This window comes from Phasianus colchicus, chromosome Z, assembly GCF_987193195.1.
Source record: "Phasianus colchicus chromosome Z, bPhaCol1.hap1.1, whole genome shotgun sequence".
Taxonomy (NCBI): Eukaryota; Metazoa; Chordata; class Aves; order Galliformes; family Phasianidae; genus Phasianus; species Phasianus colchicus.
Genome location: NC_143476.1, coordinates 62,957,337 through 62,973,967, shown reverse-complemented (window position 1 = coordinate 62,973,967; position 16,631 = coordinate 62,957,337). Strand labels below are relative to the sequence as shown.

Genomic DNA, 16,631 nt, shown 5'->3' with positions numbered 1-16,631 from the left:
TCACAGAATTGCCAGGGTTGGAAGTGACCTCAAGGATCATGAATCTCCAACCCTCCTGCCACACGCAGGGCCACTGCATTTATGCTGTCATCTTTCATATGGCAACAACATATACTGGAATACTGGCAGGAAGGCTCAACCTCCACTGCCATATCATCAACATCTGTCTCTGCAGTTGTGTTCCAGCATAACAGAATAGGAGGCATTACTTTCAAAACAGCCATCATGAATTATGTGCATGATAGCTGAAAGGTGGAGCTGACTTTCAGTAGTCTGGCTTTCGTAAGTGAGATTCAGGTGATAGCATCTGAAACATAACTGACAAAGTGTGAAAGGTTGTAAATTAAAAATCTTCTCTTTTCCTAAAGCTTTCTTGTAGCTGAACAAGTAAATTATGGATTCACTTTAATATCTCTAGTCAATGAACTCAGGTGTAAAACAAGTACATTCTCAAACCTGAAGACAATCAGACATCTAACACATGCTAATGAACCAACTTTGTTTCAGTGGATGCAATTAAAATCCACATCTTTATCTACTCTGTCCAGGTTAAAAATGCTGATATCAAGCTGCAGGACTGTACTATGAAAAAAAGCAACCTAAAACAAAATGACAACTTGAAGATGGAAAGTAGGTGAAGTCCCAGAGAGAAATGATTTTGCCTTGAAGCAGGAATAACGATCAGGTTTGCAAGCCACAAAGGCAATCAAAGTTGAACCAGAACAAAAAGAGAAATTAAATTAGCAGTGATCTTCATCTTTAAAGTTATACAACTGTGTTTATATTTCTTGCATGAAATTTCGTTTCTATCCTGCTATAAGAAATACACTATATTAGAATTACAACTTGAGAAAAAATAACAACAAAATCTTTTCATCACATGTTTTTCCTAAGGAGATTTTCCCATTGCTCCTTCAGTATCAACGTCATTGATTGTAGCATTACTTGTAGCTACTGTATTAGGAAAAGAGGTAACCAGTGTGCCATGTTTACAGTGCTGCAAAATCATGGGAGTTAGTCCGGAGCTTTATAATGTACCAGATACGTGCTCTTTAACAATATACACTGAGTACATAAAATTCATATCACCTGAACACAGAACTAGCTAAATTATGCACTAAGAAAACACAAACACAAACATTGGATGAACAGACAATCCATTGACTAGACTGTCTGGTCTCTCATTATGCTCAAGGAATATATTGCTGCTGAATGCTAATCACTTGTGGAGGTGATTGTTATTCTGATCAGTGGTATTTAGAGTGCAGTCAGCAAAGGGGAGATTTATTTTAAAAGTCTGCTAAGCAATTATTGAGAGAAATGAATGCAATTTCATTTAGTTACATCAAAACATCTTTCTAGGCTATGGCTGTCTGTAGCCTGCAGTATTAAGATAAACTCTCAAATATTTAAATACACCTTCTGAAATTAACTGCTTATTAGGATCAGATTTTTTTTTTCTCAGCATTGATACAATTTGCAGCAACATTATTATATGAGAAGCAATTACTGAGGAAATGGACAGAATTTCATTTGCTTAATTCCAAAGAACTTTTAGTACCTATACTAAGGCCTGTAGTCTCCAGATAAACTGTAACTTTCTGAAAATTACTCTCTTCTCTGTACTAATTGCCAACAGGTACATCCATGTACAAACAGAAAGTGGTTCTATAATTAAAATGATACACATTGCTTGACATGCAAAAGAACTACTTTATTAAAAAAAAAAAAAAAAAAGATGAAATGTTAAAAGAGTAAATATATATATACTTCATAGCCTCCATAAATGAATAACTATTGCCAAGAGATTCAACGATTATGTAGTCACTGCAACTATATGTATCTAAGCACATAAAAAACATCAATGACTACACATTACATTCTCTACTGTTCCAAATATACATGCAGAAATATATCATAATTTTGAAATGGAACTCATCCATGAGTTGCTGAAATACCAGCTATTTTCCAGTTACACACCTTTTATTCATTTAAAAAATTTTCTGAGTGATACATCTTTTCTCTTTCTCCCTAATTTCTTTCTCTCCTTTATGAACTTTCTACGTATGTTGCCCAGTGCCTTTGTTTCCTTCACATCTTCTATCTCTCAGGGCCTTCCATTTGCAATCCTTTATCCTGCCTCCCACTTGTAGCTCTCCACCCTTTCACAGAGGCTGCCAGGAGCATGTAACCCAGGACCTCTGTGGTAGTATTTTTTTCTGTGTTAACACTCATGTTTGTTATTCGGCTCTTGGCATTCATATTAATTGCTAATCCTGATTCTTTTAGCAGTTTCTCATGGGAAGCAGTTACTACAGGTGTTAGAATTACCCTTTCCTTCTCACCTTCTCTGATTTCTACATTTGGCTACAACTTCTGCTTTATACTGCGGGACCTATTTATGTGTTTCAGGCTCAGTAGTAAACCTAACGTGCAGAACCTTCTCCAATCAGTGCAAGTTCCCATCAGCAATAACAGCATCATATGCAGGAGCAACCAAAGAGGAACTGTAGTTTGTCCTGACATAATATACATAATTACTTTGGGAAAAGAATATTGGGGGGATCACCTTCTCTGCTTTTTCTAACCATTTTCTCTTTTCTTTTTCTTTCTTCTCCTTTGCCCCAGAATACATCTACCAGTAGACTACCATTAGAACTAATATGTGTCATGAAATACAGACTTTGCTAATAAACCTTCATGCCACAAACAGTATTCTGTTGCCACTCTTTCCATCATTGCTTCTTTATACATTATATATAAGAAAAACCACCTGTTTTTAATTTCCTCTTACGTTATACTAATACCCACTCATCACTTCTATTACTAGATATGTTTTAGTCCTTTGCTTTCCTAATTTTATAACCTTTACAATTTTATTTAAAGTATCACAGAAAATTTTGAATTCCATTACTGCATATGTTATTTAACTTTTCTTTGCACCCAGAATGTGCTAAAATAACATTCTTATATTTTTAATCAAATCCAAATCCTCAGTGATCTTAAGTGTAATCTATACCACACAAAACTGAAAATTGAGTGCTGTTGACATACATGAATTTCCTTATCACAATATGATAAAATTATATTCTGGATATTACAGAACAAATAATGTTTTCAGACTTTCAGTCACTTCCCAGTGCTTACAAATGATTGAAAAACAAAAAAAATCAGTATGTATCAAAAGATGTCAGCATTTTCAGAGGATAAAAACCCTATCAAATAAATGGTGTGACACTGCAATTTCACAGGTGAAACTAACATTTCCTATGCAAGCAATTTTTGTTGTTTGGACACTTCTAAACAGTAGCACCCAAAGAAAAATAGGTCAGCTCTTGTGTATATGCTGAAGGCAGACTAACACATATGGAACACAGAAAAATCTTACCTGAAGTGATTTATTGTATAATCTTATGATTTCTGTCAGAAGAAATCTTAAAGATCATCCAGTCCCAAACTCCCTGATATTGTTTGGGATACCTCCCACTACATCATTTTGCCCACCACTCCATCTAGCTGGCCTTGAACACCTCTAGGGACAGGGCACCCACAACCTCTCCCAGCAACCTGTTCCAATACTTCACCATCCACATAGTGAAGAATCTCTTTTTTGTATCTCATCTAAGTCTAATTTTGTTTAGTTTAAAACCTTAACCCTTGGTGCTATCACTGCACTCTGATGAAGTGGCCCTTCCCATATTTCCTTTAGTACCCTTTAAAATACTGAAAGGCTGCTGTAAAATCTCTCCAGAGTGTTCTCTTTTCCAGGCTATACAATCCCAGCCCTATCAGCTTGTTTCTCAGGTAGTACAATACTATTAACTTTGCGTTTTGCTGTATGTGTATATGTTTTCCTTACCCGGGACCTCTCCTCCAATTTTGTCATCATGACAACAGTTGCACCACGTTGCTCCCACATCATTCTCCAAAAGTCTCCAAAGGTTTCTGGCAATGCCCCTTGTGTTGCTATATATGCATTCTGCTTTCTGTATCCATCTATGTAGTTGGCATTGATATAGTCACTGCCTGGTATGCCTGCAAAGAAAGAAGAATGAACATACTGGGCAGCATTTCTCTGAAGTCATATTGTGCAAGAGCTAAAAATCCTGTTACAAAGCTGGACTACAGAATCTGAAAGTGCTGTATATCATGTAGTACATAGGTTCCTGAAAGTGAGTGGATGCAGCTTCTTGGGTATGATCGCCACTCTGGAAATATCCATTCGTTTAAATTAAATGAGCCAATCTGATAAGGAAGTAAGAAGTCTGAAAATATGTAGAGGGAGAAACCTGGGAGTGAAAACAGCAATATGCAGAAGCTGTTTTGTCAGTGCCTGCTGTCACCTACTCACATGGAATCCTCCCCCTTGACCAGGCAGGGCAGCCTCCTCACCAGCATCCTGAGTAGGCTTCAGTCAACCCTGTCATTGAGCTCATTGCATTTCTTTCAAATATAGAAAAAGATTTAATGCTGCCAGATTATTGACATTATTGACATATGCATTTTTCCAATGAACAGGAGACAAAATAGCTTTATTTTAACAAAAATTAACAAGTAAGTAAAGAAACTGGAATCTTCTGTACAGTGTGTGCATGAAATATAGACATCCACAAGCCCTGAAATTAAATACTTGAAATGGAGACAGAAGCCAGGAGATACTTTCACATTGGACCTACACTGTCATTCACCTGAAACTCCGGTATGTTGGACAAACAGAGGGACTTCAAGTATGTCTACCAGAGCGTTTGGCAGGTAGGCACTTGCTAATTTTGTCTACTTACAGTCCCACATGATGTTGAGCCAGTTTTTGGTTGTTGGCTATTTCAGGAGATCATGATTGCCATGGCTGTACTTAGAGACAGGTCATAAAATGCTGCCTGCCTAGATGCAAGCTGTAGAAGAGATCTTGTTGCTGCTCTGAACTAAAAACAGAAGTGCTTGCAATAAGAGGTAAATATAGCCATATTGATAACAGTCCCATACCCACTGGATTCAGTGGTGAATGGTCCAGCTGTTGGCTCAGTTTACATACATGCTGCCTAGAACCAGAACCGTGATGTCACTGCTGCTGCTGCTGACTTGAGGAAGACAAAATATTTATGTGAAATCACAGGGCTGGTGAGATCCCTAAGCAGTGTTTCCCACATTACTGCTGTGTTGAACATTAAAGTGTTCCCAAGAAGAATTAGCTGAAATACAGAATTGTGCATTGTAACAACAGGTTACAAAAGGTATGTTAATATAATTAACAGAAGTTACTTCCTCTCTGTTTAAAGATTAATGCCTTATGTTTGCACAGCCAATCTACCACATCCAAGTCTACAGCCCCAGGATATGGAGCACCAACAGTTTCATAAGGCGGTCAAGGTGATACAACCTCACAAACTTACTCTAAAGCTGTGACTATTTTCACTTCACAAACAGTATTTCACTTCCCGTAGAAACTGAGTTTCTTTTGACATAAATCACAAGTTGCTGAATAAGTTCAATGGGATGTTTCTCAAGCTTTCTGTCAGAAGCTGAACTTCAGTAATTATTCTAATTTGTTATCTTCTGCTGGTGATTACAATTTAGGAATGATCTAGGCTGTGCACTCCAGTTTTACCTGATAACCAGTGGCACATATCTGAAAATGTCTTCCAAAATAATAAAAGAAAGGAGTGGGCAGTAGATAAACTGCTTTAAAATACTTCTTCTAGATACTATGGCTGCTCCAAAAGTAATGCCTCGTATTCTATTATCTTGACCCACACCTCAGAAAGGGATATTAGAGGTATGGCAGCAGAGGTTGAACCCTGTCCACCAGTATTCCGTTACATTTTGTAGTCATGTGACAGATGGCAGCATGGGGACAGCCTGACAGAATGGCTTCTGACAGGGAAATGTGTATGAAGCAAAGGTGTGGAACCGAATTCTTCCAGGTGGAAAAAACGGTACACATTCACATTTCTCAGTGCTTGCTGACTATTTGTGGAGATTAAACGGTGGATATTATCACAATCAGGCAGTGAGTGGTGAGATTCAACAGTAACAATAGCAGTGTGAAAGACAAACCATGATCTGGAAGGCTATGATGACTTTTAAAAGAGTAGCATGCAAGCTTTTGTTCACTGTTGGTAAAAATCCATAGCAAATCAACTATGTTGAAAAACAATGTTCTCTAGCTGTGAATTTTCTTTATCAAATAGTACAATCCTATACTTTCCATGGAAATTAAAAGGAGGTATTATATTCAGAGCTACCTACACATTTATCTGCTCTGAATAAGTTTAATTTTTAATTCCACTATTTACTTACAGGGAACAAATCCACTGACTAACTGTAGCACTAATTAAAATACAATATAATCCTGAAATTATTCAGATTAAGAGTTACTGCAACTGTAGTCCGGCATAAAATTTTGCCTTTATGTCCCCATAAATTTGATAGGTTTCCTTGATTTTTATATTCAAAATATATTTAAACAGAATTTTTAACTTGATTTGACTTTCTGTGCTAGTAAAGGAAAAATCTGACAAAATGTTTTAGAACAGGAGAGACTTTATAGCTTCAGGGGCACAAGAGAGGCAACAAATGACATTCTTCAGGCAGGATGCATGGATGGACACAGGAAGACTGGCTGACTATGATTAGAAGTGATTGAAATTGTCTTCTGTGAAAAACACAATAAAAAGTATCACCTTCAAAACAGAATATATAGCTGAAAATTATGATTTACTGCCATAAAAGGTTAAAGTTGGAGTTCAAAGTCAAGAACCTCACTCTTGAAAACTTTAATTTTTTTTGCACAACAGTTCTTATTGTGGAAATTGGAAATAATGGCTTAGAAAATACAACTTCTAGGCAGAATGCCATATTTTCTTCCCTTATCAAGATAATAAAACATTTTTTGCACAAAACAGATAAAAAAGTAAAATGAAGCCAACAGAAGAAATCTACACCAATTGGGTATTATTACCAAAGAAACTGAGAAAGCTGGTAAGAAATCTTTTCTGCATAAATTAGAATTTAATTATGATGACTGCTATCATACTTTGAAGCATATGTTATAGATAAAAGCCTGAGGAAAAAATGAAAAAGAGAAACAACACTTTGTAAAGCAGTTAAATGATCTTATGGGAAAGCTGTCCTCTAGAGCTGATACTGCACAACTCAGCATGAAAATTAAGCATAAGAAGTATTGCAAACTGTGCAGTAAAGAATGATCTTTATAAATATTAGCAGCCAATACTACTGGTACTCAATGTAAATAATTCCAAAATTTCTAAAATTGTTAATACTCACCAACTTATATTATGTTTGTCAATAAATCACATTGAAATAAATAACTTCTAAATTAAATATATTATAATTATTTAGAATAGAAGGAAGACCCTGTTCCATGGAGTGGAACACTTCCACTATGAGGACAGCCTGAGAGAGCTGGGGCTGCTCAGTGTCTACAGGGGAGCTACAAGAATGAAGAGTACAAATTCTTTAGCAGGATCTGTGGTGATAGGCAAGGGGAAATAGTTTCAAATTAAGAGAGTGGAGATTTAGACTGGATATAAGGAAAAAGATTTTTTTATGATGAGTGGTGAGGCACTGGAAGAGGCTGCCCTGAGATGTGTTGAATGCTCCAACCCTGCAGACATTCAGCTCAGGCTCTGAGCAGCCTGATGTAACTGTGGATGTCTCTGTTCATTGTAGGGAAGTTGGACTACATGACCTTTAAGGGTCCCTTCCAACTCAAATGATCATTTGATTCTACGAAGTAAAACTAGTTTTCAAATTATATTCATCACAAATGCAAGAAGGATAATCAAGATTAATAATTACAGGTGTTTTTAAAGAAAATTTATACACAACTAGGTTAAAATGGAATTTTCCACTTGGTTTCAGCACTTGTACCTCGAGTATTGCGTTCAGTTTTGGGCCCCTCACTAAAAGAAAGAGATTGAGGCCCTGTAGCATGTCCAGAGAAGGGCAATGAAACCTGGTGAGGGGTCTGGAGCACAAGTCCTATGAGGAGCGGCTGAAGGAGCTGGAATTGTTTAGTCTGGAGAAGAGGTAGATCAGAGGAGACCTCGTTGCACTCTACAACTTCCTAAAGGGAGGTTGTTATGAGGAGGGGTTTGTCCTCTTCTCCCAGGCAACGAACAGCCAGGGAAAAATGGCCGCAAGTTGTACCAGATGAGGTTTAGGTTGGACATGAGGAAAAACTCTTTCTCTCAGAGAGTGGCCAAGAACTGGAATGGCCTGCCAAGGGAGGTGGTGGAGCCCCCGTCCCTGGCAGTGTTCAAGAAGCACCTGGATGAGGAGCTACAAAATATGGTTTAGTCTGTGGCAGCAATGGTAAAAAGAAGACAGCTGGACTAGATGATCCTACAGGTCATTTCCAACCTTGTGATTCTATGATTCTATGATTCTATGATTCTATGATTCTATGATTCTAGGATTCTAGGATCAGGCGAGTAAATGAATATAAAGATATCCTATTTTCAAATATCTCAAGAGATCAACGTTGAGTTTTTACAGAAAAAGAGTGAATGAACAATGAAATAAAATCAGCCAATGACAGAATTCAAATGTTAAGGGTTAAAAAAAGCACTTAAACACTATATCTATTAATTTATGGTGAGTCTGTACTCATGAACTGAAGTGTCAGTATTGTTTGTTGCTTTACACATGGGGATCCTCGCTGCAAGGCTAATAAAGCAGACCTCAGAGTTATTGATCTGGTTATCTTGATTATCTGAAGATAGTTATAGTCTTAAATGCTTTAATTAGATTTTATATTTTATCTACAAACTGAAACCAAATCATGAAATTATTCAAGCCTTCACAACTGCTAAATTCTGAACAGTCTTTCTATTTAAAACATATTAGAGCTCTGTTTCTGTGTTGCTTTCCTAAGAGATATGTTGTTAGTCATAAAAAGAGTATGAAGAAGTACGATTAAATGCTTGTAAACAAGTAAGAAAAATGTAATGACAAACTGAAAATGCTGATGAAGTTGCACTCTTGGGTTAAATAAATATCTGGTACTTTGAACCATATCAGAGCAAAACCAAACTAAGAGTAGCTAGTAGATACCAGTAACAAATGATTATGAGCAACTTTTTGTAACATTAAGTCCTTATAGGTAATGAGAATAAAATAATTATTTGTAAGAATGAATATTGGTAAAATTAAAGTATTTTACTAAGACTATGCAAAATGCAGTATGTATCATCTTCACATAAGGTAATATAAGGAAAAAGAAGTGATAGAAAATCAGTAGATTGCTGGATGAATTGTTAGGAGTACAAGAATCTGACAAAGACAGAAAGGATGAAGGTGACAGATGTGGATTCTCAGGGTGAAATGTTGAATTATAGTAAATTTTGAAAATAAAGAGATATCAAATAATGGCTTGCTGAATAAACAAAATTAAGCAGGACAAAGAAAGGTACTGTGTAGAGGAGGGAAGAAAAATATTTGAAAGAGGCAGACAAGAAAATATGGAAAAAGTGAGATGTAAGGAATACATGGGAACTATATATTAAAGAATGTAGGATATCTGCAGGCAAGGTGAGAAACACAGAAAATTTCATAGGAAGAATAGCAGAGAAACAGGCCAGGAAAACAAAGAGCTCTGTTAAAAAACAAACAAACAAACAAACAAACAAACAAACAAACAAATACATGATGTTGATGCTTTTCATAGTAATAATTATTACAATATATATATTATAATATAATAAACATAATATTTGTTTAACTTGCTAATTTTAAGACAAAGCAGAATGAAAACAGCTGGCTTATATGGTGCAGCAACACAGAGACAGAGATAACAGCATTCTTACAGCACAATGGCATAGTACACTGTGATAACAATACTTTGCATGATAGTGCACAGCAGATATCCAAATTCAACATGAAGTCATCATACCGTGATTAGTTTACAACTGTCTGAAACTTGATTTAAAGATGTTCCAGCTCTGAGAATGAGTACCATTGAACTAATTTTACAAATGATTCTTCTTAGATAAATCCTCTTGTTTGTGTATCTAAATGGTGCACTCAAGTGTCCACCGTGCCTCTACTTAAATGAACTGAAATGATTTCTGGTTTGATAAGATATATACAATCAATCAGAATTTATAAGAAAAAAACCGTCAACAAGTTTCAACATGAAAATGCATTATAAATTCTGAGGTGCCAAATCTTCATTCTCCATTGAAAAACTAGACATTTTGCTGAAGCCTTCCAGATGGGTATGTATACATGAAAAAATCAGTTTTCAGAAGAATAAATTACTCAATTTTTGTTTTTAGATTACAACACCATAAGCAAATTCACAGGCCAGAATTATACCCATACAACTTCTTTAAGCATTGCTTCTGAGGTTTTCATGTTGAAGTCTACTCTAAATCATTCTTCTGTAACCTATTATCACTACAACACTTTTGCAGTTCTTATAGCAGTCTATACTTGTAGAAGATAAATGGCATTTAATTATATTTTTTAGCAGAATACAGTGTAGCTACAATGTGAGAAAGTGAGAACAATTTGTATATTCCAGAGCTGTTTAATGATATATATTGACCAGATTTCTTTCTAAATCTACAGATCATGACCTACACACTTGATGCTAACAGACTATTAACTGGCAGTCAAATTAATAACAATACTTGTAGGTTCTTACTTTTTTCATTATATAAATCATTTATACTATAGTCAGAGATGTAGTAGAAGTTTAAATCCACTAAATGTCACATCAAAAAAAATTAAGGTGCACAAGTACATGGGACCTGCTGAGATCCATCAATGGGTTCTGAGGGAACTGGTGGATGAAGCTGCCATGCCTCTATCCATCATATTTAAAAGGTGGTGGTAGTCTGGTGAATTTCACACTGATTGGAAAAGGGGAAACGTAACCTACATTTTCAAGAAGGAAAAAAAGAAAGATGAAGGGAACAACAGGACACAGTCTTCTATGCCTGGCAAGATCATGGAACAGACCCCACTGAAGGCCCTACTAAGGCATATGGAAACTTAAGATAAGGTGATTGGTGATAACTAACATTGCTTTACCAAAGACAAATCATGCCTGAGAAACTTGGTGGCCTTTTATGATGGAATTACAGTATCAGTTGATAAAGGAAGAGCAGCTGATGTCATCCAACCAGAACTGTGCAATGCATTTGACATGGTCTCTCATGAGATGTCATGGTCCCTGCCAAACTTGAGAAATTTTCCCAAACTAGAGTCAAATTGATTTGATAGATGGAAAACTCAATATATAAGGAATTGGCTGGATGGCCACACTCAGAGAGTTTTGGTCAAAGGCTCAATATGCAGGTGGAGATCAGTGATGAGTGGTTTTCCTCAGGGATCAGTGCTGGGACCAGTGTTATTTAACATCTGTGTAGGCAACATGGACAGTGCAATCGAGTGCATCCTCAGTAGGTTTGCAGATGACTACAAGCTGAGTAGTGCAACTGACACGCTGAAGGGAGGGAATGCCATCCAGAAGGACCTGAAAAGGATTGGAAGTGGGCCCATTCCAACCTCATGAAGTTCAACAAGGCCAAGTTCAAGGTCCTGCACCTGGGTCAGGGCAATCCTAAGCACAAGTACACGCTGGTTGGTTAATGGCTTGACAGCTGTCTTGAGAAGAAGGGTTTGAAAGTGTTGGTTGATGAAAACCAACATGAGCCGCCAATGTGCACTTGCAGACCACAAGGACAACTGTATCCTGGGCTCCATCTCTCTTGATGTGACATGCAGGTGAAGAGTGACATGCAGGTGAAGGGAGATAACTCTGCCCCTCTACTCTGCTCCCCTGATATTCCATCTGGACTACTGCATTCAGTTCTGGGGCTCCCAATACAAGAATGACATAGAGGTATTGGAGTAAGTCCAGAAGAGAGCCATGAAGATGATCAGAGGGCTGGAGCACCTATCCTATGGGCACAGGCTGAGAGAGTTGAGGCTCTTCAGTATGGAGAAGAGAAGGCTCCAGGGAGACCTCACAGTGAACTTCCAGTACTTGAAGAGAGCCTACAGGAAAGCTGGGGATGGACTTTTTAAAAGGGCATGTAATGAAAGGACAACACAAAATGAGTTTAAATTAGAAGAGGGCAGATTTAGACTACATCTCTGGAAGAAATTTTTTATTGTGAGAGTGTTGAGACAATGGAACAAGTTTCTCAGAAAGGTTGTGAATGCCCCTACCATGGAGGCACTTAAAACTAGGCTGGATGGGGCTTTGAGCAACCTGGTCCACTGGAAGGTATTTCTGCCTATAGTGGGGGGTTGGAACTTGATCTTAAGGGTCTCTTCCAACCTAGACCATTCTATGATTCTACACTCTGCTGAAATATGATAGATTTAGATATCTTTTACTTTTTTTCATCACTAGCATTATGTAAAGCTATGCCACATGGCAGACCTTACGTCTTGGACATCTACTATAAGAACTGACAATCATTTTTAAAATACTGAATTTCTAATCAATTTCTTCCCCAGAGTTTTTTTATTCCTTAGAGGTTAAAGAATATAGAGCTTGCTGTTTTTCATTTGTCTAATTTTGTCTGTTAATCTGTAAATTTTGGGCTCAGATTCACATAGATGAATACAGTAAACTTCAATATGTTCTTTTATTTTTTCATTATAACAGAAAATTTCACTTTTCTTTCAAGTGCCCTCTCTGATGTACCCAAAGACTATATTATAGAATTGTACGTGAAATCCAAACAAAGATTCTTCATATATTTGTAACACAATGCATTGAAGGCCAAATTTAGACCTTGATTAACTTGTATAGTAACCTACAGATTTATTTTTTAAACTTATATTCAAAATATTTATTTCTTATCAGTGTACCTGGATACCTGAAAAGAAGATGCAATGGAGATAGTACCATGCCTTTTTCAGTGATATCCAGTGACAGAATAAGAGACAATGGGCACAAAATGGAACACGGGATGCAGTCTACTGTGTAGGTTATGGAGCACTGGAGCAGGTTGCCCAGGATAGTTGTGAATTCTCTCTCCTGGGTGATCTTTGAAAGACTTCTTCCTACACAACCTGCTCTATATTTCCTCATTTGAGCAGATGGGAAGGATCACATGACCTCAAGAGTTCCCTTCCTAACTTAATTATTCTTTGATTCTGCGATTCTATGATTCCCTGGTAGGGAATTTGTGCACCAGATGGATAAAAATCTCATTTGTTGTTCTGTATTCAACACCGACATCCCATAGGGCTATAGTATTTCTATTTATTTAAAGTCAGTGAGTGTTAGTGTTAGAAGTGTTCACTTCATCATGACATTGAGAAATATTATAAATGTATATTGCCTCTGCTCATTACTGTATTCATAAATGAGATTTATTTATTTTTCATATTCTTAATATTTATTATTTTAACAGGTATACTGTATAAATTGATACTTTCAGTTACTCTGATTTTTTTTTTGTTTTGTTTTTCCCCTAAGTTTTTTATTCTTATTCTCGGAGTGAGTTTGTTTTCTTTCAGGGAGCCAAATTTCATGAGTCACTGACAAAAAGGGGAACCTGGCAGAATTTTCTAACCCCAGAAGTCTGATTTGCTTAAAATTAATGAATAAATGGATTTGCAATTATACTTTTTCCTGGTTTTTTTTTTTTTTCTTTTCTTTATTCCCTTCTGCTACATAACTCTTTGTCCTGTGAAAATCTTGTTAAACAGACTTATTCCTGGGTTAAACATTTTGTTCAAACAACTTTACATAACAATTTAGAGTAGCTGTCCAATTGTTGATTTTTCTTGACCATGTATCTCTATTTCAGTGACACAGAATGGGATTCTTTTCTTGAATTGCACTGAATATAACATGAATTAAAATCATTTTATCAGTGTTGAGCCATAGTTCTATCAGTAGGCAGCACTGCTCTATACTGCTACTTATTTATTTATTTTTTTTTAATTAAACAATGCAAAATATTGTGCCATTAAAAAAAAAAAAAAATGTTGTCAGTACTACATCTCAAGCTTCAGAGACGGAACAAATGTATGCAGACTATCAGGTGCAAATTCTTCAAGTGTATTACTGAATTTTCTAATATCTTTGAGAAGTTTTTATCCGTATAATCAAGACCTCAAACCTATTTGCAGTAAGTAAAGATCTAAGCCTCAGTCATTGACCCTGCTTTTTTCATCACCAAGCAGCTGTTAATAAAATTGTTGACACCTATTAATATTGCCCCTTCTGTATCCAATGTCTTCAAGTCTGAGGTAGCCAAATACAAGAAACTGTTTATAACCGTAAATCTAAATTCTCTGCAGTTTAACTAGTAGCATATTAGTTTCAAATTATGATCTTGAATACCCAAGATCTTATATATAATACACAAGCACCGTTAAAGTAACTGAGATAGTTTTTTTTTTTTTTTTTTCTCATATAAACAATTCCAATTTAATATATAAACTGTTTTATTCTGACCACGATTAATAACTGTCAATGATGTAGAATTAAATGCAAATCCGGCCACATATTGGAAGAAGCTTAATCTTAAGACAAAACTGATAAGAAAAAAAAAATCCCTTGAGTGAAAACAAGAAATTTGAGTTGATTTAGCTCTTGTTAAAACAGATAAAATACCTAAGGCTGGTCATTTTTGACAGTTTAAGTCAAGAATCTAAAACGTTCATGTTTTTTTTGGGAATTATGTGACCAAAAAAGATAATAAGTAATTATACCCCTCTGCCAAAATTTTGGTAGTAAAGTACTGAAGTTCCAACAATGTTTGCATAAGTGCATTTGTTTAAATACTTTCATTTAATATTCACTTTATAAATGAAAAAGAAATAAAAAGAAAGTTTTAATACAGATATCCATATTGTCCCTGAAAACACGAAGTTGAATAGATTTATTTTCCTTCCTAGATTAAGCAACTGAAACGCTATAATCAAGTATGTTGAAAATGTTATTGCTAGGTAAGAACCTTAATTTACAATTGCTCTATTTGTTCTCCAGAAATAGCACAAATAAACAGCAATGACGGTTTACTTTAGGTAACACTTTGGCATACATACAGAGACCTGGTACTATTATCATTTGGTGCTGTGTGTGACCCTGCGTCAATTTTAGTGCAGTTTCATAGTGAACTACTGTAAATGAAAGTCAGAGGATTATCATTATAGAAATGTACTGGTAGTAACTAATTTTAACTAAAAATCTATTTTGTTTTATTTATTTATGTATTTATTTATTTTTACATGCAAAGATATTTGGAGCTAGAATTACAGTGGATTTTAGTATTTATTTAATTTAATTGTAAAGTTCTCCTTACCTTCAATTGCTGAGAGTAGAACACGAGAATGGTCATATGCAATTACATTTGCATATCTGTTCTTTGGTTTGTTTACTTCCAGGTTAGAGTGTTCCCATGTAAACTGTTGACCGGGGTCAATAGACTTAAAAAGAGAAAAAGAGAGAAAGAACAGAAATTTTTTATATAAACACTACATATTTGTATTTATGAAGTTTACAAACGCTATGCCCCAATCGCTTTACCATGAAAACATTTTGATTTTGAAAGAAAATTATTACTTTGGCACATCTAGTAGCATATTGTATAGTATCATCTCAAGCATTTAGATTTTATGCATCTGAAATTCTCATCACAAATTTTAAACATAAGCTCTTCAAGTCCAAGGTAACTGCCTTCTCTTCAGAAAGGCAAGGATACAGTATGCATCACTTTTTTTTTTTGTTGCTTTGCAAGTGAGCAATATAGCAGGGAATGAGAAAAATGTCAGAAATCCTAAAAACACCGGGAAGAAGGTGGATAAACATTTTTATATCGATCTATTACGACATGCACATGTTCAAAAACTCAGTATTCTGCTTACTAAATAAAAAGTAAAACTGAAGAGCTTTTCCAAAAGAAAAAAATCTTGTTTTTTATGAGTTTTCTTTTTTCTTTTATTATCACTGTTATTTTTCATTTTGGCTCTAGACAAATAGTTCATATCAATACTAATCAGGGAACAAGGGAAAGTGTAATGATTATTGATTTTCTATTTCCTTGTCCTATCTATATCTTCCCATTTAAAAGGTTGGTTTCCACCTTCTTGATAAGATTTCTTTAAAAAATGAAAGGCCACAATGTAGTCTCTCTGAGGGCTTCTCCAGGCTAAACAAAACAAGCTTCCTCCACCATTCTTCATAAGAGAGGTGCTTCAGCCTTCTGATCATCTTCATGGTCCTTCTCTGGACCCCCTCCAGCAGCTCTATTCTTTCTTGTGCTGGGAGCCCCAAACCCAGACGTGGTACTCCAGGTAGGGCCTCTTGAGGGCAGAGCAGAGTGGGACAGACTCTTTGGTCACTCCACTGGCCATACTTCTTTCGATGCACCTCGAGGTGCAGTTGGTTTTCTGGGCTGCAAGCACTCACTGCTGGCTCATGTCAAGGTTTTCATCTGTCAGGATCCCTATGTCTTTCTGTGCATGGCTTCTCTCAATGAATTTTTCTCTCAATCTGTACACACATCTGGGATGGCCCTGACTGAAGTGCAGCACCTTTGGCCTCAATAGGCTTATGTGTACTGAAGTTTTTCCTCTTATCCTTGATGCTTCACTAGGAGAATTCAGTGCTGTACTGTTTCCTCTACGATTGA

The 16,631-nt window shown here is 36.1% G+C and overlaps 1 protein-coding gene across 6 annotated transcripts in view; it reads right to left on the bottom strand.

The window, feature by feature from the left end:
• The window catches only part of PTPRD (protein tyrosine phosphatase receptor type D), a 353,935-nt gene that overhangs the window by 52,108 nt on the left and 285,196 nt on the right, over positions 1 to 16,631 (bottom strand). For all 6 annotated transcript variants that reach the window (XM_090132663.1, XM_090132658.1, XM_090132659.1 and 3 more), the window contains 2 exons: positions 15,303 to 15,426; positions 3,860 to 4,035 (listed from right to left, as the gene is read on the bottom strand). In XM_090132663.1, coding sequence (XP_089988789.1) covers positions 3,860 to 4,035; positions 15,303 to 15,426 — 300 coding nt within the window. The remainder of the gene's footprint in view (positions 1 to 3,859; positions 4,036 to 15,302; positions 15,427 to 16,631) is intronic.